General features: G+C 32.7%; 1 protein-coding gene and 1 non-coding gene across 2 annotated transcripts; both read right to left on the bottom strand.

Annotated features, from left to right (window-relative positions):
- Positions 1-6,045: 6,045 nt before the first annotated feature.
- TRNAE-UUC (transfer RNA glutamic acid (anticodon UUC)) lies at positions 6,046-6,117 on the bottom strand. Its single transcript has one exon. It is a non-coding gene; the product is annotated as a tRNA-Glu (tRNA).
- A 302-nt stretch (positions 6,118-6,419) lies between these two features.
- Positions 6,420-11,763, bottom strand: LOC141697531 (enoyl-[acyl-carrier-protein] reductase, mitochondrial-like). Its single transcript, XM_074501950.1, has 10 exons — positions 11,443-11,763; positions 11,202-11,299; positions 10,085-10,216; positions 9,468-9,611; positions 9,289-9,391; positions 8,312-8,411; positions 8,026-8,102; positions 7,865-7,943; positions 7,155-7,273; positions 6,420-6,756 (listed from the first exon to the last, which is right to left on the bottom strand). The coding sequence occupies exons 1-10, from the start codon at positions 11,625-11,627 to the stop codon at positions 6,663-6,665; spliced, it is 1,131 nt and encodes a 376-aa protein (XP_074358051.1). The 5' UTR covers positions 11,628-11,763; the 3' UTR covers positions 6,420-6,662.
- Positions 11,764-26,391: the final 14,628 nt, after the last annotated feature.

The following is a 26,391-nucleotide window of genomic DNA, read 5'->3' as shown; positions in this document are numbered from 1 at the left end:
TGATACACAATAATATATTTAACTCAAAAGTCACGTAAAATAAAAAAAATTATCGTCAAATCCTATAAAAAGAAAGAATAAATATAACACAATAAATCATCATTTAATCATTAAGCCTCAACTAATTCTATCGCTAATTTTTGCACACTCTAATTAAATTATTATAAATTACATTTTAACCACAAAAAAATTGATATTTTTAAAATTATATACACCGCATTTTAATATTGCTAGAAAACTGCTCTCATCTTGTACGAAATAGGAGGCTACCATAATATATTTGAAATCTCCGTAACACAGTACCAACACATGGTATTTATCTTCTGGCATGATAATTCTTTCACATCTGTTGTGATCACAGTTTATCATATTCGATTCCGGTTCCGCGATGACTCGTAAGAAGATGATTAAAATTTTGTATATGGATCAAAACAAGTAAGCTCTTCAATATAATAATTCAATTTTTATATAAAACAAACTCATATACGTAACACATTATTATACTACTGCAACGCCAACGGCCGGCATCCAATTCTAATCGGTTTACCAAAATTACACTCTTAGTTTCAGACCAATCACCCTTTTTCTTGTCAAGACCCATCACACCTATCATTATGCATCACTGCATTCTGTCGCCGGCCTGATTGGGTATGTATAGAAAAATCAGCTTTGTGAGGGAGCCGCCAACACAAATCCTACATGAATTTAGTTAAAATACTTGAAGCAAACAATAATTGTATTATCAATCTCAACTAACAAAAGAAAATCCTACTACATGATCCTTACATATTTATACAATTTGTCCCATTTTATTCTATATATTTAAAATTTTTAAATATTAGTAAAAAATTATAATTAAGAAGTTTTTCCAAATGTTTTCTATAGTTTCTTAACATAAATACGGTTTTTTATAAGTTTTAATTTGCAAAAATATGATTTTTCAACATTTTTTACAAAAATATGATTTTACAACCCGCGACAATCAAATACAACCTCAAATGCAAGATAATGTAACATTAAATATAACAAATACAACCTCAAATGCAAGATAATGTAACATTAAATATAACAAAAAATTCAGTACTTTTTCTGAAAAATTATATAATGATTGCTGTTGATTGCAATGTTAATGTTAAGTAACCAACTCATCTAAAATCTTAAGATGGTAGAGGAAGTCTCGAACATGATCTTATATTATTTAACACTACCCCTCAGTCGTACGATACGTTTCGCTATGATTGACAACAACAAATACAACCAATACCAACATCAAATATTTAAATTAAATGAATATGGGTGGGCAGACTCGAACCCAAATCCCTCCATAAACCGAGCAACGATACCATGTTAAGTAATCAACTCATCTAAAACTTTAAGGTGATAGAGGAAGACCCGAACATGATGCAAATCGTATTTTTGCAATTTTTTTCAAAATATGATAAAATCGTTAACAAACTTAGAAAAAACAGTATTTTTTTTATAATTTCTCAAAAATTTAACTACACCTCCTTCATTCTTCCACTACACTCACTCTATACATTTAAATATTAACCACTTTACTCGCCTTTATTACCATTTCTCACAAATATATATTTTTTTAACTTCCGTGACAACGGGACAGAAGGGATAACAAACATAATATTTCTTATATTTGAATATAAAAAAATTCGGTATACCAATGTACATTTCACATTTTCATATAATTTTGCATATACTAAATGATCGGTTTGTAATTTATAATTTTATATAGTGTATTTTAATTCAATATCTATTATTTAATGCTCGTGGTAAAATCCAGCAAATTGACTACTTTTTTTGTCAGGGAAGGGGGGCAAATTGACTAAATATTTGAAGTCACATAAACATAAATAAAATTAGTAGTAACATAGTTTAGACATAAAACGTGTGGGGTCTGCGATATAACGTTGGACGCGGCAAGTAATTTTGTGATTTAGACAAGTGATGAATTTGATTGTTTTTGTCTATTTTAATGACAAAACGACGAGCGTCGTTAATTCAGATTATGTTACAATTAAGGAGTAGGAAAAAAAATAAACAGCTGCCTTTTCTTCTTTACTTAGGGATTATCAAGATTCTTTAAATTTCTAAACACTATCGGAGCTGATTTAGTGAGTTAAGTGGTGGAAATTAACAAAGAGATCGACAAGTGATGGTGGAGTAATATCTCATCTTCCCCTGCATTATTTTTTAATGTTCACCGTACCGTTCAATTTTCAAGTTTGGCTTCTGCCTTCTGATATATGGAGTGATTCGTTACAAACTTAACTAAAACTGTAGTATGATCATAGAATATCCGTTTCCTCTCTACAATTAACGAAAATTTTATCAATTTTTTGAAAATATTTATAAAAAATGTATATATTGTACATTAAAAGTGATTAGATATGCAACTTCTTTTACTTTACGTTTTTCAAAAAAAAAATAGTTGAATTTTTTTTAATTGCATTCGAAATTGTGTTGGTTACAAAATTAAATTTTGCAAAAAGTTTTAAAAATTTGTATATAAATAAATTTAAAAAGAATCGCATTTTTGTAAAATTAACTTTAAGAATTCATATTTCCAAAAAAATTATTAGTTGTATTTATATATAGATCTGGGATACTGCTCGAGATTTTATTTGCAAGTACGCTTTATAAAAAATAAGGTAAAATTGGTCTACGTAGGTGGTAATTAAGTTCGAGCACCAGATATTTTAGTGAAACAGATTTTTTTTTATTAAATAAGGATAACCTTTCATAAAAAAAACATAAACAGAATCTATGTCAGTTACTCCATTTGATTTGGCTAATGGTAGGGCTCCCACGCTCTAGAAATTTGGTTAAAATAGTGTTTAAACGAAAAAAAAATGATTATCTTTATTTTTTCAATAAAATCCTAACGCTGCTCCAAAGACTTTTTAGGAAAAAAGAGAAGAGAAATAGTAGAATCAGTCGTGTGCCCAGAATTTTTGTAAAAAAGAGAGAAAGTGACTATGAAAAGGAAGATAATGTGAGGCGATCTTTCCAAATCTTCGCATTTTTGTGAAAACGGTTTTGAGGAAAAATTATAGGAAATTTTCTCTTCTGATCATTTCTGTTCTCTAGTCAAAAAATTCGGAAGCAGGCATACGAAGAAAAATTTCAAAATTATCTTCTTTCTTCTTTTCTCTTCTCTCTATTTTCAAACTCTTCAGTAAAGTGTAAAAATAAGTTTATAAACAAACTACCATGAAACTCAAACCTCCATTTTAACCCTAATAATTTACAAAAACAATTCTTTTCAGGTCACAATCCAGCAGAAGTTTGCAGTAAAAGAGAATAAGAGCACTGAAGAGACAAGATGTGCAAAAAACAAAATCTTCATTCCACCAAACAAATATTTTACATAAACGAAATCTATTAATAACTGATCATAACTTTTAAACAAGGCAACTCTACTTACAAGCTGAGATTTAAAGTTTAAACACACACATTACCCTACAGTTTTGGCCCTTTATTTATTTATATATTATATTATACAGTGGAAAAAGGGGCTGAGCTTGGATCATCACAAACTATATCACAAAAGACCTAGCTCAAATTGTAGGGTAAACATACACACGCTTGAGCACCACCTCAACAGCACTGGCCGAAGAGGTGGTGTTGTCTTAGTCGCTGCCATCACCTTCCTTGTCATTATTAATGCCTCCACCGCCGCCTTCAGCAGCACCACCACCAGTGGCGCCGTTACCTCCAGCGCCGCCAGCTTCGACTTTGACTTTGTAAGTGATAACTTCCCCTGCTTTAGAGGCCATAGAAACAAGGGCCAAACCCAAGCTCTCAAAAATCTGAGCTTTAATCTGACCTCTGTAAGCTTTGTTCTTTTTGGTTATGGGAGGATTGGGAGCCAAGCATTTAGCCGACATTTTGGATCAACAAACGCTTAAACCAAACAAATAACGGAGGATTAGGATTAGGAGAGGTTTATGGTTAGACCCACTAGACACTGGTTTCAAGTAAGAAAAAACAAGTAAATAATAAAAATAAAGTTGGATTAGAAAACAGCCATGGTGTGTGTGTAAATCTGTATGTAATAACTAATATATGCGCACTCTTTCTCCGGTAAAAATGAGAGAGAAGTGAGAAAAACTAAAGGAAGGGAAAATTTGGATGGAGAGAGAGTGGCTTTGATTTTCTTTTTTTAAGCTTTTTGAAGTGAGGAGCTAAAACTGCAAGGTGGAGGTATATATGCACAACGAGAAATGGGGTGGGGGGGACATGAGATATATTTATAGAAACCTCAAATTAAAAAATGGTAAATATAATGAAACCTCCTCATCCAATCTAATACTCGTAGTTGGGAAGTTTCGACTGGGGTTGTATACCTGTGGTCCTGTCCTGGGGAGATGTGGTTGGTGTACGGATCATTTAACTAACTTGTACTCCCTCCCTCCCGTATTATATTTCCTATATTGATTTTTTATATTATTTATATTAAATGATTGATTATTAATTTACGTTTAATCTATATGATCAAATATAGTCATGAGTTGTTGGATTCATATTTATAAGTACTTTAATATAATGAAGTTTTTATATTTAATATCAATACAAAATTAAAGATATTAACAATCAAAAGTATGCATTGGTAAACGTGTCCAACAGAAATAGGAAACGTTTTTAGGGACGGAGGGAGTAATTTTTTCCATAAGTATATAAGAAAATAACGCACATGTATCTATATGTCCGACGGGTGTTCGTTCGATTATAATAAATGAAAGGTTAAAAAGAATTTAAACCAATATGTTCGAGTTTTATATCCCCACAACCTTTTATAAGTGTTTAGAGTAAAAGTGAAAAAAAGGTGCCTGAATAATTTATTTTTTTAATCGTAGATAACTCGCAGGCACTACCTTTTGAGTGCGTATTGAATAAACTCTACGGCCTCACGTAAGAGTGAATAAATTATTTTTCGTCTTTTATTATGTGATAAATCGATTTTCGAATTTAATTTTACAATAAATTAAATATATTTTCAATATATTCAATTAATAATATGATTATTCGATCAATCACTTGTATCAATTAATTTCGATTCTCATATTTTAGACTACCACTCGTCCTCATAAGTAAATTATGAAGAGCATTTCTTAAGCTAAATTCCTAGAGTCAAGTATTATCAATTCAAACGATGAAATCAGGCTTGATTTGATAAAAACAAATGCTTATCGTAGCTTACTTATGCAAGCTAGAGGTAAAGTAAATTTTGTGACAGTAGTAGAAGCAGTAGAGTAGGGTGCATGTCACAGCGGCACGAATATGTGAAGATGGTAAGTCATGACGTCAATTAGCCGGACATTCTTTTTTATAATTTGGCATGTTTTTTTTACTTATTTTTTTTATTTTTTAATAATTATCTTAATATTAGAAATATCCGGAAATAACAAATATAATTATAAAGTATTTATATATATTTGAGTATCTAAAAATTTACTAATGTAAATAAGTATTATGATGGTATTCGGTTGTTACTATCAACTAACTTTAATTTGACATTTAAGTTCACTGTATATTAGTATAATAAACATGTATATTAGTATAATAAATATGTTTTAAATTTTATTATATTCAATTGATAAATGACATGTCATTTGGGCATGCCTTTTGACAAAAAAATATGCATATAGGCATGCTTTTGCGGAATCTGGTGACAGGTACGTACAGCAGAGAGAGAACAATGGTTTTATTTATTTATTTTTTGTCGGAAACAAGGGTTTAAGTTAAAGCTGCATTTCAAGTACTAGTTTTCCAAGCTAGACAAATGAAATAGTGGATGGGTCAGCTCAGGCTGGATCACAAGTACATTTTTCATCAACTTTGATTTTCAATTTTTGATTACCTGTACAAAAAAAAGTCATGGCACTGTTTCTTAGTGTGTTTATATATACGGATACCTGATTTTAGCAGACAATAATATCCATCAGATGTACTACTTCTTTCACAAGCCATAACTAAGACTTGGGCTGTTCATATTTCCAGGAGCAAGTTTTATGAAATTTAAAAAAATTCCGTTGCCGGGAATCGAACCCGGGTCTCCTGGGTGAAAGCCAGATATCCTAACCGCTGGACGACAACGGATTTATGTTACATTTTGAGAATCTCACTATACATCATGAAATAAAATAAAGGACAAAAATTAAAAGCAAAAAGCACTTGCCAGTTCTATTAATAAATAGTTCAGTATCGAAATTTGCCACCTAATTTACCTAATAAGTGCACTTCACTACATCATATATATTTTCTATGTGACACAAGATATTGATATCTTAGATATCGATTGAAGTTATGAACAAATAATAAAACAGTAAGGCTTGTTTAGCATAACTCGAACTCTGTCAATTTCAATATAAGATTACTCTTTAATTAAACAAGTCACAATATATAAAACTGGTAAGCGCCATTATATTAACATTTGAACAACACTCTATCTTTCTTGATTGATAGTTATGGAGAAGTAGAAGGATATCTATGTCAAGGGACTGGTAACCCATGATGTACACAGTATACATTCATTGCAATCTACATCCTGATTCCTGAATACTATCGTTTTTCTTTCCTTTAGCGTCTTCCCTCTATTTCCTCTTTCTCTAACCACCTAAACAGCTGCCATCCTCTGATCCCGGTTAAAATTTAATGATTTGTTTAGGCTGGCTTCCTAGCTTTCCCAGTGATTTATCCAACGCTGTATGGAAATCCTTAAAAGGGGTTGATTCCATCCTGTAAAACAAATTTCCCATTAACATGAAATCATCTTATGAATGAGCAATAGCAGCAGAACAAATATTGGCAATAGCATGATCACTACTGATCATGTGTACATGCTCTGTCTACTATCAATCAAATATACTGTACTGAAAGGTTGCATAAGAAAGTTCACTACAAGAGATCACTTCGGTCTTGTCCATATAAATCTAGCTAACACGGGTAGAAATACTGTTCTACATACATTTTGTGAAAGAGTAATCTTGGTGTAGCTGGGTTTATTAATTCCGTTGTATAAAGCTGAAATGTTAACATACTTTTGTTGTTTATGTGAGTGAAAGCAGTTTGAGTTATAATTACAAATTTGTCAAACTTCAAAAATGAAAAGAACAAACATGGGAAAGAAAACATACTCGTATGTCAATTTCCCTACACGCGCGAGGCCCAAAAGGTAATCCACCATACTCTTGCACCCTTCTCCTTTAGCAGAACTCATCAAATTTTGCAACCAAAATCCCCTCAAGGAAAGTTCCTATAAACAGGCCAGGTGTATACACGGATCAGAGCAAATGAGATTAAAATGTGCCAACAAACCTATTATAAGGTTTACCATAAATTTTCTCTTCTGTGTTTGGTTGAAAGGTATCATACAATAGATATGATCCTATATGTTTAAGATTATGGTTTTCTTCCTTATTCTTCAGGTACTCCTACCTAAACTGAAACAATTGAGCATTGTAAATTCAAAAGGGGGATAAAATATTGTACACCTTGTACCTCACTGCTGGACTAAAAAACCATATTATATTCTAATATATTCACAGGTTTAAAACCAAGAGAATCAATACCAATAATCAGACTTCCCAGGAGTATGAAGGCAACTATCATGCAAGGCGGTAAAGAATCTTGAGACTCATGCCAATACATCATAATTTTGCTAATTTATTTATCCAAGGTTCTATTGATTCTCATCTCTTATTGATTTGGGGATTGATCATCACAACGGGAAAAAAGCTATTCATGCACTTGACCGTGTTCTTTGTTAAGTCGTAAATAAAAACAAGGTTTTTGACTCATCATCTTGTTTTTTAATCATGAAATATTTCTTTAATAATTTTGGTACCTTAAATATAAAGGCCGATGTTGATACAGTGACAGGCTTCTTAGACATTCCACCATATGTTACCATGGTTCCTCGCTGCCTGAAATAGTCACCTTTAAGTGGAAAACTCTAGGAGAAAGCAAGAAGTTTAAGTTAACGAAACATGGTATATACCGTCTTACCTCAAGAATTTCAAAACCAGAGTTGCAGCATTTCCACCAACACAGTTAAATCCCAAAGCTGGTTCAGGAATATTAGCCTAGAGTAATGGCAATGAAACAATCAAAACATATACAGAAGAGAAAGTAAATGAATATGAAACAGAAACACAAAAAGCTAGTTCTGCAGCCATGAATAAAGTATGAAAGGAATGTATTATGTCTTCATCTAGCAAGTACATGACCCCAAGTTGTTGCATAATACCAGATAATGGTTCACCTAATTTAGGGATACAGAAGTATATCATACCAGAAGACTTTTCACATTTTTCACTGCCAGTTGGCTCTCTGTATATATTTCATCAGCACCCAGCTTTTTCAGTTTTTCTTTTGCTTCATCTGAGCCGGCTCTGCATAAGGAACTCCATAAGAAACCAGAGCCATTATTTCAAATCACGAGCTTTATAATATATAATCACCTGCTACCAAATATATTAAATATTTGGTAGTGCACCAACTACAGAATTCCAGTATCTACTCGGTAATTAGGCAATACGTTCGTAGGAAGGCCAAGAAAAATTATCGCTATTGGAATTGCTAAGTAAAATAGTGATCTTAGGGAGCTCTTGTTTTGAATTCGACCATAAACTTCCCTTCTAAGAGAAGATCAGTCACAGCATAACGGTTACTGCTAAACGTTCTTTCCATACTAAGTATGAGTCTAAGATCTAGGAGAGTGGATAGGATTTTGTTGGGTGAACAAATATGACATGATGATGCAATAAAAAATGTAAACTTTTGTGAAAAGAAACCACTGTACCATAATACATACACATGCAGCCATGTCATTTAATATACATGAACATTGAGCCGAAAGAAATAGTATATAAATTTCGAAAGCTCCATTAAATTATGTTGTGTGGCAAATTCCATTTCCTACTAAACAATTTTAGTATATTGCCTCCACCAGTTCCCCAAGCAAAAGAACTGCTGCTTCAAAAGATTCATCTTGGCAGATACCATGAGTATTTCATCCGTGATAATACTCTATGTATCAGTCAACACTAACATAAAAAAGACAGAGGACTGCTGTAGGCCAAACATAAAGCTTACTAACAAGAAGAAATACATAGCGTGATTTTGAGTCTATATGTCACTGACTCACTGCAACATACCTATTTAAAGAGCCTGATCTGATAAACCTAAGAACACTAAAGCCTAATAACTGTGCATTAGCATATTTAATTTTGAGGTACTATAGAATCTCAATTAAAATCTAACTGGAACCTGTCCCTTATTATATTAATGCTCCTGATACCACGAATTCGAGCAAGCTGAATGATGCACTGTCCAACGATGCTTGTAGCCCCATTTTGCACAATGGCATCTCCTGCTCAGGCATCACAACTAATTAGGGGATTGTACAGCAAGAAAAACCTAACGGTAAAATGATAGGCTAAAATCACCTGGATTTAGATCCACAAAGTCCTCGAGCATCCTTAAGGCCGTCAAAGGGTTGACAAACACAGTGGCAGCATATTCTACTGGTGTCCCCTTATCAACTTTATGCCAAACACTCTGGTCTTTCACCACGTATGTCTGCCACGTACCTAAACGAAAAGCATCATGTTACTTCCATAAATATTTTGATAAAACGAAAATTAAAATAGATTATCTTGTTGTGGTTCAGCTACATAGTAACTATCTAAAGTAGATAACTTAAATCATTTACAGTATAAACACTGAATAGCATGCTACACTATGGGCACTTGATTCTTCTTCTATTATTTAAGATCCCACTACAAGTCAAATCCATCATCTTCATAGCCCAGAAAAATGGTTTGGTCAGGGACTTAAAAATTTAATAGTTTGAGCAATAAACATACTATATTTTCTCATCATGCATGTTCTATCCATAATGTGTTCTATCAGAGCTTTAAAAACACAAAAACTTGTATAATGTAACAATGTGGTAACTGTTTCTAACTTGACAGATGTGACAGTTAAATAAACAAGAGAACTGACTATAATATGAATAAGCTTATACATGAAGTGAGTTAATAACATAAGCAAAAGAGACTACCAAAACTAGGCGGACATGGAATGACTAAATCTCCAGGAGAAAAACCCGTCACTGCAGAGCCCAGTGAGTGTACCTCTCCAACGCCCTCATAACCACCAACTGCCGGAACATCTGGCCTCACAGGGTATACACCTATTATGCATTCGATAAGAAACAATGAAGCAAAATTAACTGTATTTGTCTATGCAGATCAAATTAACACAATGCATAATATTTTTCCCTAATTCCTCAAAAATCAGGGTAGCGGACATGATTAACTAAGGGATAGGAAGTCCAAGCCCACACTACCATTATAAATAAGAGCAGCTACCAAAAAAATTCAATTTTCAAAAACAAAAAGGGGGGTATTTTTTTAAGAGAAAGTAATGCACACAAACAAAAAGGGGGTATTTTTCTAAGAGAAAGTAATGCAGTTTAGCATCTGCTCGTAGAAATATATGGGACTGGCTCACACATAGTTTTGATGTCAATGTTTATTGTTTTATGAGGATGAACATTAATTAATGTTCAGAAGATAAAAACATTGAACCTTGAAGTATGCGAAGGATAAATCAAACCTTCAAACCATTTTATGGCCAACAATGTCAAAAATGGGAGATGTGCATAGCACAAATACATATTGGTTCTATTTTCTTTCATTTTTTCGTTCATATGGTAGTACATTAGAGGCACTCAAATTGCGCTGATTCCTGCCATAAATTGGGTTAATATCATACTTCAAGTTTTATTACACACTAACTTAACTGTAGGATATCCCTACAAGAAATTTAAAAAAAATAAAAATAAATAAAAGATCAAAATAACGTTGCAGGCCTAAAGATATGGTAGTACCACAACCACTACTGGCCACGCTATAATACTGCATTATTTATCTTACACTTAATAGAAACATAAAAAAATTACATATTTATGTGACTCAGGGATTTTAGGGATTTGTCCCCACCTTTCTATCATCTGAAACTTAGAATCAACCTGTAATTAATAATATTTGAGCAGGTTAACCATTCCAAAGCACAAAGACGGTCTCCTTGGCTCTAATTATTCAATCAAATAAAATATTAAGCATACATTCTGAAAAAAATCAAGAGCCTAGCTGGAATTGAGATAGTAAGGCAACCTTGAATTCTATTAATATCGGAGGGATTAATAGGAGCAGCGAGCATCTTGACACAAATATCATTCTCTTTTACTTCAACTGCAGGTACATCCACAATTCTGCACCCAAATAACACACACATTTTAGTACAAATAAATTACTGAATAAAAAAAATGCAATGTACATCATGTCAATTATTGGAGAAGATGTTAACTAATGGAGATTAATAATTTATCGAAAGGGGGGGGGGATAGAGAATTACTTGGTGACCGAGTCAGGAGGGCCTTCCTGATCATACATAACCGCAAGAGAAGGGGGTGACATGGCAGCGGAGAATGAACGGAAGGTGAATTTGAGATAAGAGAAATGGTTGATTAAGATGGGACAAGTGTAGGGTTTTAGAAGGGGTTTTAGGGTTAGTGATTTTAAAAGACAGGAAGAAGCCATTGAGTGGTTGATTTTCGGGAACAAGAAAGAATTGAAGTGGAACAGAGATGGAAGCAGTATCTGATTTTCTGAATTTCCTAGCCTATAGCTTCTCAAGGATCTTGCTTGGCGTTGGACCCTTTTCTTTCCCTTTTTATAATTTTTTGATAGATACAACATTAACCTTTAGTTTTAAAAGAGAAAAAATAAATACATTTAACACAATTTTATTCCATAATTTTTCAATTACACGATAATATTAATTTAACTTTTTATCACTTGCTTTCTTTTATTTTAAAAAGGTCTAAGGTGCATGAGTGTAATAATAATATTTAATATTTTGGGTTTAAATTAAGAAAATAAATAAAATGCAGAGCTATTTAGTTTCCAATTAAGAAAGGAGCTCATATGATGTCCATCAAATGACATTTATATTATAATATCCTTGCGCACATATTTAACTTTAATCTTTTACAATGTTACCATAATACCCTTATACACAAATTTAATTTTTAACATTTTTAATAGTATTTAATTAGAATAAATTAATCCTTATTTTAATAGATTAATACGTACTTGTAAATGGAGGATATAACTTATTGTTATTAAAACCGGAAAATAATATGTCGAATCTATTGTTATATTAGTAAATGTGCCCACTACGCTATGGTATTTGAAATTTTATAAAATTTTGACGATATATTAAATATATTTATCAATATAAATGGTACATAAATGTGTTTTTAAATTTTTTGTTGATAACAGTAAAAATGTAAAATTGAAAAATGTAAGAATGAAACTTTTGTATTTGTTTGTACTTTGATATTGTAAAGTCTTGAAATTTAATTTCAAAAAGTCAACTCTGACATTATATTGTATTTTTAACACTTTGAATTTATGGCATTAAATTCTCAAACTTTTAACCACCCTACCTTAATGTATCATTTACAGCACCCCTAATATCCAATTTGAATCCATTCCACCTCTGCATATACAACAACATAAAAACAGTCCTTCAAGTAATATCTGAATACTCAGTTTGCCAGTGGAGGAGCATCAATGGATGGAAGTATCGCTGATTCCAGCGATACGGATTCAGGTACGTAAACAACCCCGTTGTAAAGACAAATTACTTTGTCTTAGCACTTTTCTTTATTATAACAATTCTTTTTTTTTAGTTAACATATAGCAGTTCTGTTATTGAGGTTGTAGAAATGTATTCTGAAAGTGATTTCAGTTCGGAGGGTGAACCGGTGAACCGCAGATTCTGGATGAAGAGCCATTAAGTTTCAGTGTTGTTCTTAAACGATCTCATTTTGACGGGCGTAGCCACAGATTTGTAAGTTGAAATAATTATACTTTCTGTTCTTGACTGTATATGTAATGTGCATGCGTACTTTATAACGAATCTACATGCTTCACAGTACCTTGGAAGGGAATTGTATGTTGTATATCGTGATTGGAGTAGAAAATTAGACACAACTCTTGTCTGTCGTGGAACACAGTGGTCAGTCCAAGCTTTGAGAGTTGACGGAGTTTGTCGTTTCAGCGTAGGGTGGGATGACTTCGTAGCTGGAAATAATCTAACTATGAACCAACAACTGATATTTGTTTAAGTAGGTCATTCGACTTTTTTAATCAGCGTGTTTGATTAAGTATGATGTAATAGTAGCGCTCTTAAAGGATTCAGTAATGTAGCATTGGGTGGATGATATTGTTTGTTGGATTTTCAATTAATGCAAATTATTATTAGTTATATTTTTTTGGTTAACCACGATGTACACAACCTTTTATTACATAAACAAAAATCAAGTCTTCTTAAGCTTGTAATTGGACATAAGAAATTAACATCAACTAAAACTTCTTAAATACAGAGGACTCATATGGAAATTTTTTAAATTTTTGTTGATAACAGTCAAATTGTAAATGTTCTAACGAAATAATTTGTGGTATTATTTTTCCTACTATTGTTAAAATCTTGAAACTTAATTTGAAAAAATCAACAATGCCATTATATTGTAATTGTAACACTCTGAATTTATGGCATTAAATTCAGAATTTGTAACCACCCTCCATTAATGTGTTATTTACAGCACACCATTATATCCTATTTGAATACATTATATACAATTTTGTAAAAATCTCAAATGTCTAGTAAATGTGCCCGCTTCGGTATGGCATATTAAGTTTTCATAATTTTTGTATTCATGTTTTTTTTGTTTTTGAGGGAATTAATTGTATAATAATAAAAGTAATAATGTAAAATCTAAATTTTTTTGGCCGATTAATAGGTAATAAAAATATTTGAACATATTTTTGAATCATATAACAACATAAAGGAGTACATCAATTAATCACTTTATTTTTTACATTACAATTTTAATATATTATTTTATTATAATTTTGTCAGTTGGATGATATTTAAAGTAATAATAATATGAAATTGAACTTAAATTCCTTCTAATAATGAAAAATTGTTCAAATTACAAAATGGTTTCTTGTTAAAATATTGAAAATGAAAAATGGACAAATGTAAATGATATATTAATGTCATCAATATTAAGAAATAAATAAAAGATAAATATGACAGCATTAATTTAAGTAGTTGGGGGTTGCTATATTTGTTAAGGAGTTATATAGCTTTTTAATCTCTCGAAGTCAAATAGAGCAGTTAGAGCCGTAATCTACCACATTGAGCCAAGCATCCACTTTTCAGAGGTATGTTCCTCTATCCATTTTCGACTTTCTTTTTTTTGAAGTTAATTGTTTCAATTCAATATTTTGTGTATAGTCATGGATTTAGAAGATAATCAAATCAGCTTTATTTGTCCAAATTCAGCCTTTTATGAGAATGGTGAATTGGTATGTGCATGACATTTTTTTTAAATTCATATGAATTAGATTATGATTTTTTTTCTTATTCTAGAATTGTTATTATTCCAGTTCCTCCCGTTGGCTTTTTCTGTTGGTTTTGGTCGAACTTTGCCTGGAATTGTGAAACTGCATGGTCCTTCGTTAATGGTGTGGACTGGAAAGTATGTAAAGGAGAGGAATAGAATCTCCGAGTTGAAAAATATGATGTCCTTTTACGGTATTAAACCGTACCACATGGTTCTTATGACTTATGAAGGTGAAGGTGATTTTAAGTTTCAGGTATATAATCCATATACGGTGGAGATGATTTATCCAACGCATGCATTGGGTTTGGACTCAGTTTTGAAACCTGTTGAAGTTGATAAACTTGCTGCCAATTTCTGTTATAATGCTCATAGTAATTTTGATGGTGTTTATCATTTGAAAATTAAAGCAGAACATGTTCTTGGTGCAAATTTGACAAAGGAAAACAAAACCATATGAAACATAAATACTCTTATAATTTTATCAGGAATTAATAGTGAGTTTTAAACAGGTTTTTTCAGAAGAGGGTTGTGAAAGGATTGGAGAAGAAGTAAAAAATAATTGTAAATTCTGTTTAAGGTAGGCATCTTTTAGGTCAAGAATGGAATAGCTTTGTTTAAGAAGGGAACATATCAGTTGGGGATTTAGTTGTACTAAACACTACCACTGAGTATTTGAAGTACAAAGTCTGTATATTTCATTCGAATTATCTTTGCGAGGCTCTTGCAGGTGGAGGTATGATTTCTGTCTACATGCAAATCTGAATAATTACAGTTTTAATTTTAACTTTCAACTGTAAATGTATAGGTGGCGTCAACAGTTTCAAAGGTTGCACTAAGTTTTTTAAGTTGATAACAAATCATACTTTACAATTTGGACAATTGGTATGGCTTCTATTCAACTGTAAATTTTGGCAGATTTCATATGGTTGTAACATATTCTAATGTAATGGGATTTAAATTCAGGAAGTTCCCCATCCGTTTGTTTTCAAGTATGGCAACGAGATTGTAAAGAATCTGCACATTTCACTTGGTGGCTCACTAACTTCGAAATTCAAGTTATGTCCGGCCGAGAAGAAGATTTACGGAATGCATCATTTTGAAAAACAATATGCCATTAAAGTAGACTACTGGATTGTGTTCAATTATACTGGTAATTCATCATTTGAATTGACCGTTTTTGACACGGAAGGGATGAATCACTTCCGCGATTCCACAGGAAACTACCGATTTGATGAATTTATGTTTCCCCCATCTGATGCAGAGGTTGTTGATATAACAGATAACATGGATGTTGTTTATCAAGGTAATACAATATTTTGATGGATATTTACCTATTCTGGATTATATAAATTTATAATAATTTATTTATGAATCATGTAGGAATTCAGTTTGATCTGGATTTCAGCCCAAATTCTGATAGCACCAGCTCTGGTGATAGTAGTGAAAGCAGTGAAGGTATTTTGCAAAACTAATCCATTTCATTTAAATTGAATATTGAACTAAAGTTACTAAACTACTATGATTGTAGAAGATATTAACGCTATCGATGCTGATTTGGAATTGTTGACTTTTTATGTGATAACTAAGAAGTCACACTTGGATGACCGCTGTCATGGAGGGTATGTATTAAATTTTAATCATGTTTGTATTGAAAAAAAAATATATTGAGTTACCATAACAAAGTTTCTCTGTAACAGTACATTGCACCCAGACTTTCAGCAGTTTACAGTCTCTGGAATAAAAGGACTATTACAACTCTGATGATTGGTGGAAATCAGTGGGCGGTTGATGCTTTGCGGAGTGAAAGGCAATGCCGGTTCTCGATGGGATGGGCTGATTTTGTTCGGGACAACAATATTCAGCTTGATCAGTTGCTGGTTTTTCGTTATCTCGGAGAGTTTCTCTTTGAAGTAAGAAAGCTGTGAATATTATTTTATGACCGTACTTTGAATCTGAACTCTTTTCTACATTTCATTATTTTCTGAACTGGTAGTAAAATTGAACTTAAAATTTTGGACATCGATTTCAGTAATTGTTTTAAATATTTTTTTGTGTTACTGTTGATGTGTATTTTTAGAAGTTCGTTCTCCGGGAAGGACTAATATCAATACCAATTTCAAGTCTTTTATCTCTTACAGTTCAGAAGTGTGGAGAATAATTTTATGGGTGTTTTAACTATCCACTAATTTAATCTAATAAATAAATAAAAGTTATATAAGATATATGAGAGAAACAATCCAAGAATAAGGGTTTTTCAATGGCTATCATGAATGTCTAGTTTGTGTCTCTTGTTTTCTTAAAAACAATCCTTCCAATATTTATAAAATCCTCTCCCAAGGTAGATTATAGTGCCTGCAATTATCCCTTGAAAGTCAATCCCATGGTCCTACAAAGTACAATTATAGACTATTAAAAAACAAGGATTACATGTTTCATAATTTGCATATTAATCTCCCAATCCAATACTTAAATTGTGTCTATCATATCATGTACTAGAATTACAACTCCTCTCCCGATTCGTTATAATTCCTATAGATACAATCAAAGGTTCGCGATTCCCTTAATTGTGTTAAGCCCTCAATGACATATTAACAATCACAAGAAAATCACAGTACAACTAAATAAACACAACAAACCAAAGAAAACTACCCAAATCTTGGATTAAGGGATTAGCTACTCATGATATATGAAGAAAACAAATATATATTAAAACCACAAATCATGAGTTAAGAATTTGAATACATAGAATACAACTTGAAAAGTTTCTTTGAAATCTGGGCGAATCCCTTCGCTCCTTGTCCCAATATCGCTCTCTAGCTACCTCTCTCCCTTCTCTTTTAAGAATAATGGATATCTTTATTCTGTTCTTATTAAAACCCTAATACATATGTTTATATATACTTGGATGGGCTTTTAAAGGTCATACAAGGTAACTAAAAAAGAATTCAAAACAAGTTGGGAAAGCTATTTGATTACAATTTTCATCAGGTTCAAGCCCTGAACCTTAACCTCAGGTCCTGAGTGATGTCCTCAGAGCCTCTTCAGAAGAGCTCAGGCCCTGAACTCCTTATTCTTCAAATCTGCTTCTCTCAGGCCCTGAACTCACAAGCTCAAGCCCTGAGGTAAGTGCTTTTCTCCATTGATTCCTTCAGGCCCTGAGCCTCCCAACTCAGGTCCTAAACTCCTCTAAATTCTTTGTTTATCATATACTCTTCTCTTTTGCATCTTGTTCTTCCATAATTTCCTATAAACATAGAAAATTAAGACTTAGCATTCATCCAAGTTAAATTATAACTAGTACTTATTATTTAAAGCATCATAAAATAAGGTTAAAAGAAGTATATTATGGCATAAAATATCTATAAATTGATCATGTATCAAATACCCCCAAACTTAACCTTTGCTCATCCTCGAGTAAAATTATAATTATATACTACTACTAATACCACTTCCTTACGGTGATCACGGTTGCATTTGACATATGCAACAAGCCCTTTAAACCCTAAGGTAGCCCTAGTGGACGAGTAAGGTCTCGTGAGGGCCTATAGTGAATGTACCCACAAAATCCATCTAACACATGTAATATACAACTACATGAATGCAACTAAAAGATCTAAAATGTAAAAATCTCAACTATAATAGTGTATTCCAAGTCAGCAATAACCTTCAGCTCATGCACCAAGTTTAGATATATCAAGCTCACACACAATATCACCATATAGTACGTACAAGTACAGAGTGTGCGTGTGTGCTTAGCTTAACAAAATGCTCTCTAATGAACTAAGAACAAAGACACACAATTTCAACATGACAAGTCATGCGAGTTAATAGCTCCCAAGTTGAGAACTAGAATAGATCTTAAACACTTCGTTACTTAGCACTAGCCATCGTTCAAGTTTAGCAAGGGATTTCCATATCTTTCTTTATTGATATAATACTACTACATAACGATATATGTTTTTGTATATGCTCGATCTAAGGTTAGGTGACTCCTCAGTGTAAGTGAGTTACGACCACCATAAGACTTCACAAGCTCGGTCTAAGGGTTGGGTGGCTCCTCAGTGTAAGTGAGTTACGACCTCCATCAGACTTTGCCAACCATATTATACACACATATATTTAATGGTTTATTAACTGTGCAATGGTCAAGATCCCTAAAGATTTATGCACCAATACCCATGTGGCGAGTGTTGGGTCAGCAATCCCAAACCATAAAAGGCTTTAGGTTACTAGGCATAAAGTCCTCTAAGACTTAATTACTCGAGTATTAATGAGCTCAACCTAGTCAATCATACCACAATTTTTAGTGCGTACTTTATTGCTACTATTCATAATCTATTTTCTCTCTCTCTCTCTCTCTCTCTCTCTCTCTCTCTCTCTCTCTTTTGAAGATATATACACCCCATAACTTCCCCAAACTTAGGCATTTATGTACTAAGCTCAAAAGAGAATAGTCAAAATTTTAATCATCAACAAATGGTTACCCCTCAAGAAACAAGCATATCTCAGTCTCAATTCAAGAGCAGGATAAGAGTGTGTGAAGAAATAAGCTCTGCACAAGTGACACTATGCATGTAACATCTTTAGCATGTGATCATAGCAAGACAGTCAAATATAAGGTACACATAATATTATCATAGTTCACCAACTTGGACTACTACTAATTTGAGATCATGCTATGATATGAAATACAATGCAATGCAACTACCATACAATATCACTATATGATATAATGCAATATATATGATTTCTTTATGTATAATGCAACTACTGAAAACACATCCCCGCACTTAAATGAGTCAATGTCTTTACGACATGCTAAACTAATAATTCTACAATATAAAAGAATGAAAGAAATACTCCCTTATATATATGCTTGACGTGTCTGATCCATGTCTAACTCGATTAAGTCTATGCAAACTCGTAGCGCTTCTTTTGTTGATGTAGTTATGTTGCATGAGCATGCTAATAAACTGCACGAGCATGCCAATCCAACGCGTGATCATGCCAATAGCATGCATGACCATGCTAAACCCTTAAAAGCAAGCCGTGGTTTTTTTTTCCAGCTGCATGGTCATGCTGATGAAGTTGCGTGAGCATGCTAAACCTGTAAAAATCAGCCGTGAGGTTCTTTACTGTTGCATGACCATGCCAAAATCTGCGTGATTATGCCAATCTCTGAAAAACAGGCCGAGATGTATAATTGTGCTGCATGACCATGTTGGACACCCTGCATGATCATGCTGTATCTCCATTCTTGTCCAAAATTATTCTAAACGCCTGAATCACTTCAAACAAACACATTAAAGCACCATGTGGAAGAAAAAAACAAAAACAAAATCTAACTAATGTTATAATCTTGGGTTGCCTCCCAAGCAGCGCTTCTTTAATGTCATTAGCTTGACGTGTACATACAACTAGCATCTTCAATATGGTGAAAAAGCAAATAAATGCACATATCTACGAATCAGTATTAACATTATGATATGTAAATATATCTTAGATCTATAAAAATATAAGAGACTTTATATGATCCATATTTTCTCTAGAGACTCAGAAAATTCAAAGTAGCTAGAAAAGTCGTCAGAATAATCATCATAAGTACGACTCATAAACTCCTCCCAAATTGGATCCCTATATTCCAAAACAAGACTTTCAATTCCATCAATCTTAAATCCCTCCTCAATTTTAATGGGACACTCATCAATTTTTATCTCGTCTACCAATTTATTAAGCTCAACACCATTCTCTAAATTTGGTAGAATTTCAATTGCATCCAAATTATCGTTATCACACATGGGACTATCATTAACTAAATCAGTAGACTCATCAGACACAAAATTATCATCAACTGCTAAACAAGAATCATTGATTATTGGAAAATTGACACAAGGAGGAACTTGAAGATAACCATCATGCATCACAAGTTGAACTTCCTTAATAAATCTATTCCTTTTAACATTCTCCTCGTACCAACCTATTGATTCTGGTTCACATGGAATATCACTTTTATTAGCAATTTCAAAATTTGGGTCATCAATGTGTTTAAGAAGTCCCAAAGAAAGTAAAGAAGGATTAGAATGACTCAAACTCTCATCAACACCATTACATACATATGAATTATCATGGTATTGATTATCAAAAGAATATGAAAAATCTGTGCTAGGAGGGTATGGAGCATAATCTGAGTTATAACAATCGAACGAGTTCACCTGATACGCATTAAAATCCTGAAAAGAATTAAAATCTTGATATCGTTCTTGATTGCTGTGAAGTCTTGAGTGTTATCCCAGCCAAAATTATTGTACATGTTGTCTCCCAAACTTAAAACTGTACGCTGTCTACCTAAAAGAAACCTATACACACACTAGAAAAAACAAAAAGAAGGAAAACAAATATATACAAAGATAAAATCTAAACTACAAGAAATAATTAACTCAAAATCAATATTGTTGCCTTCCCCGGCAGCGGCGCCAATTTGTTGATGTGTATTTTTAGAAGTTCGTTATCAGGGAAGGACTAATATCAACACCAATTTCAAGTCTTTTATCTCTTATAGTTCATAAGTATGGAGAATAATTTTATGGGTGTTTTAACTATCCATAATTTAATCTAATAATCTAATAAACAAATAAAAGTTATATAAGATATATGAGACAAACAGTCCAAGAATAAGGGTTTTTCAATGGCTATCATGAATGTCTAGTTTGTGTCTCTTGTTTTCTTAAAAACAATCCTTCCAATATTTATAAAATCCTCTCCCAAGGTAGATTATAGTGCCTGCAATTATCCCTTGAAAGTCAATCCCATGGTCCTACAAAGTACAATTATAGACTATTAAAAGCCAAGGATTACATGTTTCATAATTTGCATATTAGTCTCCCGATCCAATACTTAAATTGTGTCTATCATATCATGTACTAGAATTACAATTCCTCTCCCGATTCGTTATAACTCCTATAGATACAATCAAAGGTTCGCGATTCCCTCAATTGTGTTAAGCCCTCAATGACATATTAACAATCACAAGAAAATTACAGTACAACTAAATAAACCAACAAACCAAAGAATACTACCCAAATCTTGGATTAAGGGATTAGCTACTCATGATATATGAAGAAAATGAATATATATTAAAACCACAAATCATGAGTTAAGAATTTGAATACATAGAATACAACTTGAAAAGTTCCTTTGAAATCTGGACGAATCCCTTCGCTCCTTCTCCCAAACTCGCTCTCTAGCTACCTCTCTCCCTTCTCTCTTAAGAATAATGGATATCTCTATTATGTTCTTATTAAAACCCTAATAAATATGTTTATATATACTTGGATGGGCTTTTAAAGGTCATACAAGGTAACTAAAAGAGAATTCAAAACAAGTTGGGAAAGCTATTTGATTACAATTTTCATCAGGTTCAGGCCCTGAACCTTAACCTCAGGTCCTGAGTGATGTCCTCAGGGCCTCTTCAAAAGAGCTCAGGCCCTGAACTCCTTATTCTTCAAATCTGCTTCTCTCAGGCCCTGAACTCACAAGCTCAAGCCCTGAGGTAAGTGCTTTTCTCCACTGATTCCTTCAGGCCCTGAACCTCCCAACTCAGGTCCTAAACTCCTCTAAATTCTTTGTTTATCATATACTCTTCTCTTTTGCACCTTGTTCTTCCATAATTTCCTATAAACATAGAAAATTAAGACTTAGCATTCATCCAAGTTAAATAACAACTAGTACTTATTATTTAGGACTAAAGCATCATAAAATAAGGTTAAAAGAAGTATATTATGGCATAAAATATTTATAAATTGATCATGTATCAGTTACTATTTGATTAATTTAGATATGTTCTGAATTTAATTGTAGTATTTTGTAGTTTTTTTAATTCAGTTATCTGTTTTTATAAATAAAACAGAGTTAGTGGTAATGGATAACTGAGAAATTTTGGCAAATTTTGGAAATACGAAATTAGTATCAACTAAAACTTCTCAAACACAGAGGACTTCATGATCCAGTTTACATAACTATTAAGTAATTGGCAGACGCTTTGGTCCAACTTTTGCTTCACTGAATTTCGAAATCTAGCTGTTCAAAGAGAGAGATTCCATTTGAGTGGATGATGTAGATGCCTAGTTTACCAAAAATGTGCATGGTTAGCATTGATACAACATTGTTAAACTGATGAGGAAACAAATTTAGGCTTAGTTATGTCTTACCTCTACATAAGAATCTTCTAGTGGCCTTGGGGCACTTCCCTCAGGCAATATAGCATTATTAGCATCCATGATATCAACTGTTGTATAAGCCCTTGATTTGAAAAACACATTCTCCCTCTTAATTTGTAGTTTCATGAGGAATATTTCTTTTTCAATAGATTTCAGTATAGGGGGCACACACTGTACTGTGTTTTTCGAGAAATGTTAAACTTTCTTAATATAAGTCTTGAAAATAAAAGTACATTCTGTGTAAACTTTGTTACCTTTTCACCAATATCCATTGTTGTTTTCCCATAACATTTTTGTCCAGCTATATTTTGCATAATAATGTCAATTTCTCCGGTTTTGTCAATGGCCACGGCCAGAACCTCAAACCTTTTTGATTAATGCTTGAATGTATTAGAATTTTCTTTATGAATAAGACCTTCCAAATTGACTAAGTAAACCAATGGAGAGATATTCATACCATTTTAGTGGGTAAGGTACTTCTCTAGGGCCACATGCACAGTAGTTAAGATTTTCGACCACAGAAGTTTGGTTGTAGCATGAGGTGCAGCGGTCACTTGACCATGTAGGCGACTCCCTGACTTTTTTGATTTCCAATTTGCAGTAGGCAAATTTCAGCATTTTTGTGTGTTATCAGAATATTTATATGAAGAAAGCAATATTGTAAAAAGGTTGACAGTTAAAGAGATACATAATTATGTTCATATTACCTCAATGTAGTCTTCACCAAGTTCAATTATTTGTTCAACAATAAGAACTTTTGCAAGCTCTAAGTGTTTTTTTTGCTTGGAAGTTTTCAAACTATGGTTCCTTCAACCTGTTTATTTGGTTGACATTTTGGCCAAAAATATTGTTAATAAAGAAGGTAGAAATGGCTGTATATATTAGAAAACTTACATGTTTCTGAGTTAAAAAACACTGTGGTGATTAGCATTGACATAAAATGAAGTTGCCCCAACATTGGAGACATCTACCTTGCCTGCATTATTTTTTTTGGTTATTTACTAAATCTGGGTATTATATATACAAATAATTTGTAATGGATAAAAAAGTGCTTTCCATTCCACTCGGTAACTCTTCCACATACTATTATAATGATAATAGGACGTTCCATATCATCCGTAACCAACTCGTCAAAAAGTTCAGCTACAGTATCCCAGAATGTCACCTTCACTGAGTTTATTCTATCTGACATGTTAAACTTAACCTGGGACTGTGGCCTGTTCAACTTGTTTGTGAATCGAGAAATAGGGATTGATGTTTCTTTAATAACACCTATGACATCTATACTAATGCAATATATTTGTTAATAATGAAATTATTTTGTGTAGTAACATTTTAATTTCTGTGGTACCTTAAGGGTAAAGAATTGACCTGTTAAATATGTAGACTGATTTGAAAGCTCTTTCAGATCCCCGATACTGTAAAAATCGAACACCATTTTTTTGATACATATATCCTTTTCATTAATTCCATACACTTTAGTTTCTTTTCCAAATATAATACACATTTCATTCATGACACATCTGAACTTGTCCTCTGGTTTGTAATCTTTGACAGTAAAATTTTGAAATAAGTAAACTCCATCTACCTGAATCCCTGGCTCAAGCATATCAACAATGTTCCCCGGTATAAAAGCATGAACACGACAACGCTGCATAGATGCCACAATGTTACTATGCTATGATACATGAAATTGAAATGAAAACATAAAGTAATAAACAGAAAAAATTGTCCTTGTTGTCTAAAAGCAGTAAGTTGAAGCCTTTGAATGTTTCACCAGTTTTTGTCACTCCCCTCCATAGGTTCATCACCCTTGTGGGAACATTCCAATCATATTTGCCTTTGCGTAGATCTTTGAAGGAGTCATACATCTGCATATTCATGTTTGCTGTTCTACGTAGAGTAATTTGGCTCAAGCTTTCATATAGAGGGTGATTTTTGCATAAAATTAAACTTTAGTAGTTGTACAACTTAAATGTTGTATGTTATTTGTTGAGCCAATAGTACTACTATATCCTACAAAATAATTTTAATGTTATAAATGCAGTTGTCTAAATCATTAGATAGTGAGTATAACTTTTTAGCAGAACCATAGACATAAAAGGAAAAACAAAAATTAAATTATAAGCAAATATTTGGTGATAATATAAAGTCCAGCTACAAAAAAAAATGAAAGTAGGATCATAAAACACTTAGCATTCTTCTTCACATATTGTTTAGAACTAATACATAATAGCAAATTTGACATATCTTGCATTGGTAATTTCAGTTTGAACCTGGGTATTAAAACATTTGATTAAGATTTTTTAACTTTAGAAACTTTTTCACCATCATCCATCTCCAATTTGACAGTTGTCTTGTTCTTGCGTCCTCGATTTCGATTGGTAGACTTTCCCGTGGGAGGGCTAATGAATGTTACCAGTGTATCTTGCGAATCAATGTCCTATAAGGTGTAACCAGGAATGACATTCATCTGTAATTATTTTAGCCAACTTTTGTAATACAATGTAACAGTTGTAGAGATAGAGAATATTAATTGATTACCACAGTATTTGACAACTCAACAATTTCTGGACTATGGGGTTCCGAAGGATTATGACTCTGCGATACTTCGTGTGGCTCACTAATGCGCTTGGCGACGTAAACATTAGACTGATTTTTTATGTTATCCTCATTAGGCCTTAGTGTTACCAGAAACTACCTGTTCTGTAAGTCTTTAAGCATTTGGGGGAACTTATTTTCATCTCCTGTCTATATTAGAGAAAAGTGTGGTTATGGTGGTAGATCATAAAATTAATGCTATATTGAATCTATAATTTCTGGAAATTCCAGGGCTGTTAAAGTTTAGTGCAGCAACATAATGTTATGGTACCTCACGGTTATCGTTTTCCAACTCATAAACGTCTTTTCCAGTAATTCGCTGTAGTTCATCATCGGGAAATATAATTGGCATAAATCCAGTGTTATCCCCACATATGGTACTGACCTTGAATATGAAAATAATCAGCAAACTTAACAATTAACTAGCTAAATAAAATGTCTTGAAGCAATAATATGATACTTGAAGAAGGATATATATATTGATGCCTCTTATCTGGACATGGCAGGTTTCTATTGCACTGTATACATCTGTAGCTCCCATTTGTTATTATGACCTCATTATCACACTTTGTATGAAAGTTTTCATACCAGTTACATTCGTCGTCCACCTTCTTAACAGTAACATTGCATAAAACAGTTCTTTGCAATATCATATATGATCTTAAAGAGCAGTATTAAACTAATTTGAGAACTAAACTTTTAATTGGAAGTTGCACTTAACCTCAAGATAGTCTTCGTTAAACTGCTTAATCTGTTTAATTGTGTAGATTGTATTGTCGACCACATCTTTCTTGTTAAGTGCTGCCACTCTATATATTTTCAACAGTGAACAAATTTTGAAGTAGATAATAGAGGTAGTATACATTGAACACCCATATTTCGGTTTCAAATATTGAAAGGACAAAAATACATATTTTCAAATGGTTAAAGAAGTACCTTTCCCGAAGGATTGAAACACTATAATGGGTTGGATTAAGGTAGAACCTGGTTGCCGGATAGTTGGCTAAATAAATCTCCTTAGTAGCTACATGAGTGAAGGAAAACTATGTTCATTTTAGTGAGATCACA

Source organism: Apium graveolens, chromosome 11 (assembly GCF_009905375.1).
Source record: "Apium graveolens cultivar Ventura chromosome 11, ASM990537v1, whole genome shotgun sequence".
Taxonomy (NCBI): domain Eukaryota; kingdom Viridiplantae; phylum Streptophyta; class Magnoliopsida; order Apiales; family Apiaceae; genus Apium; species Apium graveolens.
The sequence above is the reverse complement of the archived record's forward strand: the minus strand, read 5'-3'. Positions and strand labels throughout refer to the sequence as shown.

Bases quoted from the DNA above. Each gene is read 5' to 3' on its own strand.
- LOC141697531 (XM_074501950.1), bottom strand. From the start codon at position 11,627: ATGGCTTCTTCCTGTCTTTTAAAATCACTAACCCTAAAACCCCTTCTA. The intron at 8,412-9,288 runs GTTCCAGTTAGA...TTCCTTATGCAG, and splicing joins ATTAATATAATAAGGGACAG to AGCCGGCTCAGATGAAGCAA. The intron at 6,757-7,154 runs GTATGTTTTCTT...TTTGTTTTACAG, and splicing joins GTAGGGAAATTGACATACGA to GATGGAATCAACCCCTTTTA.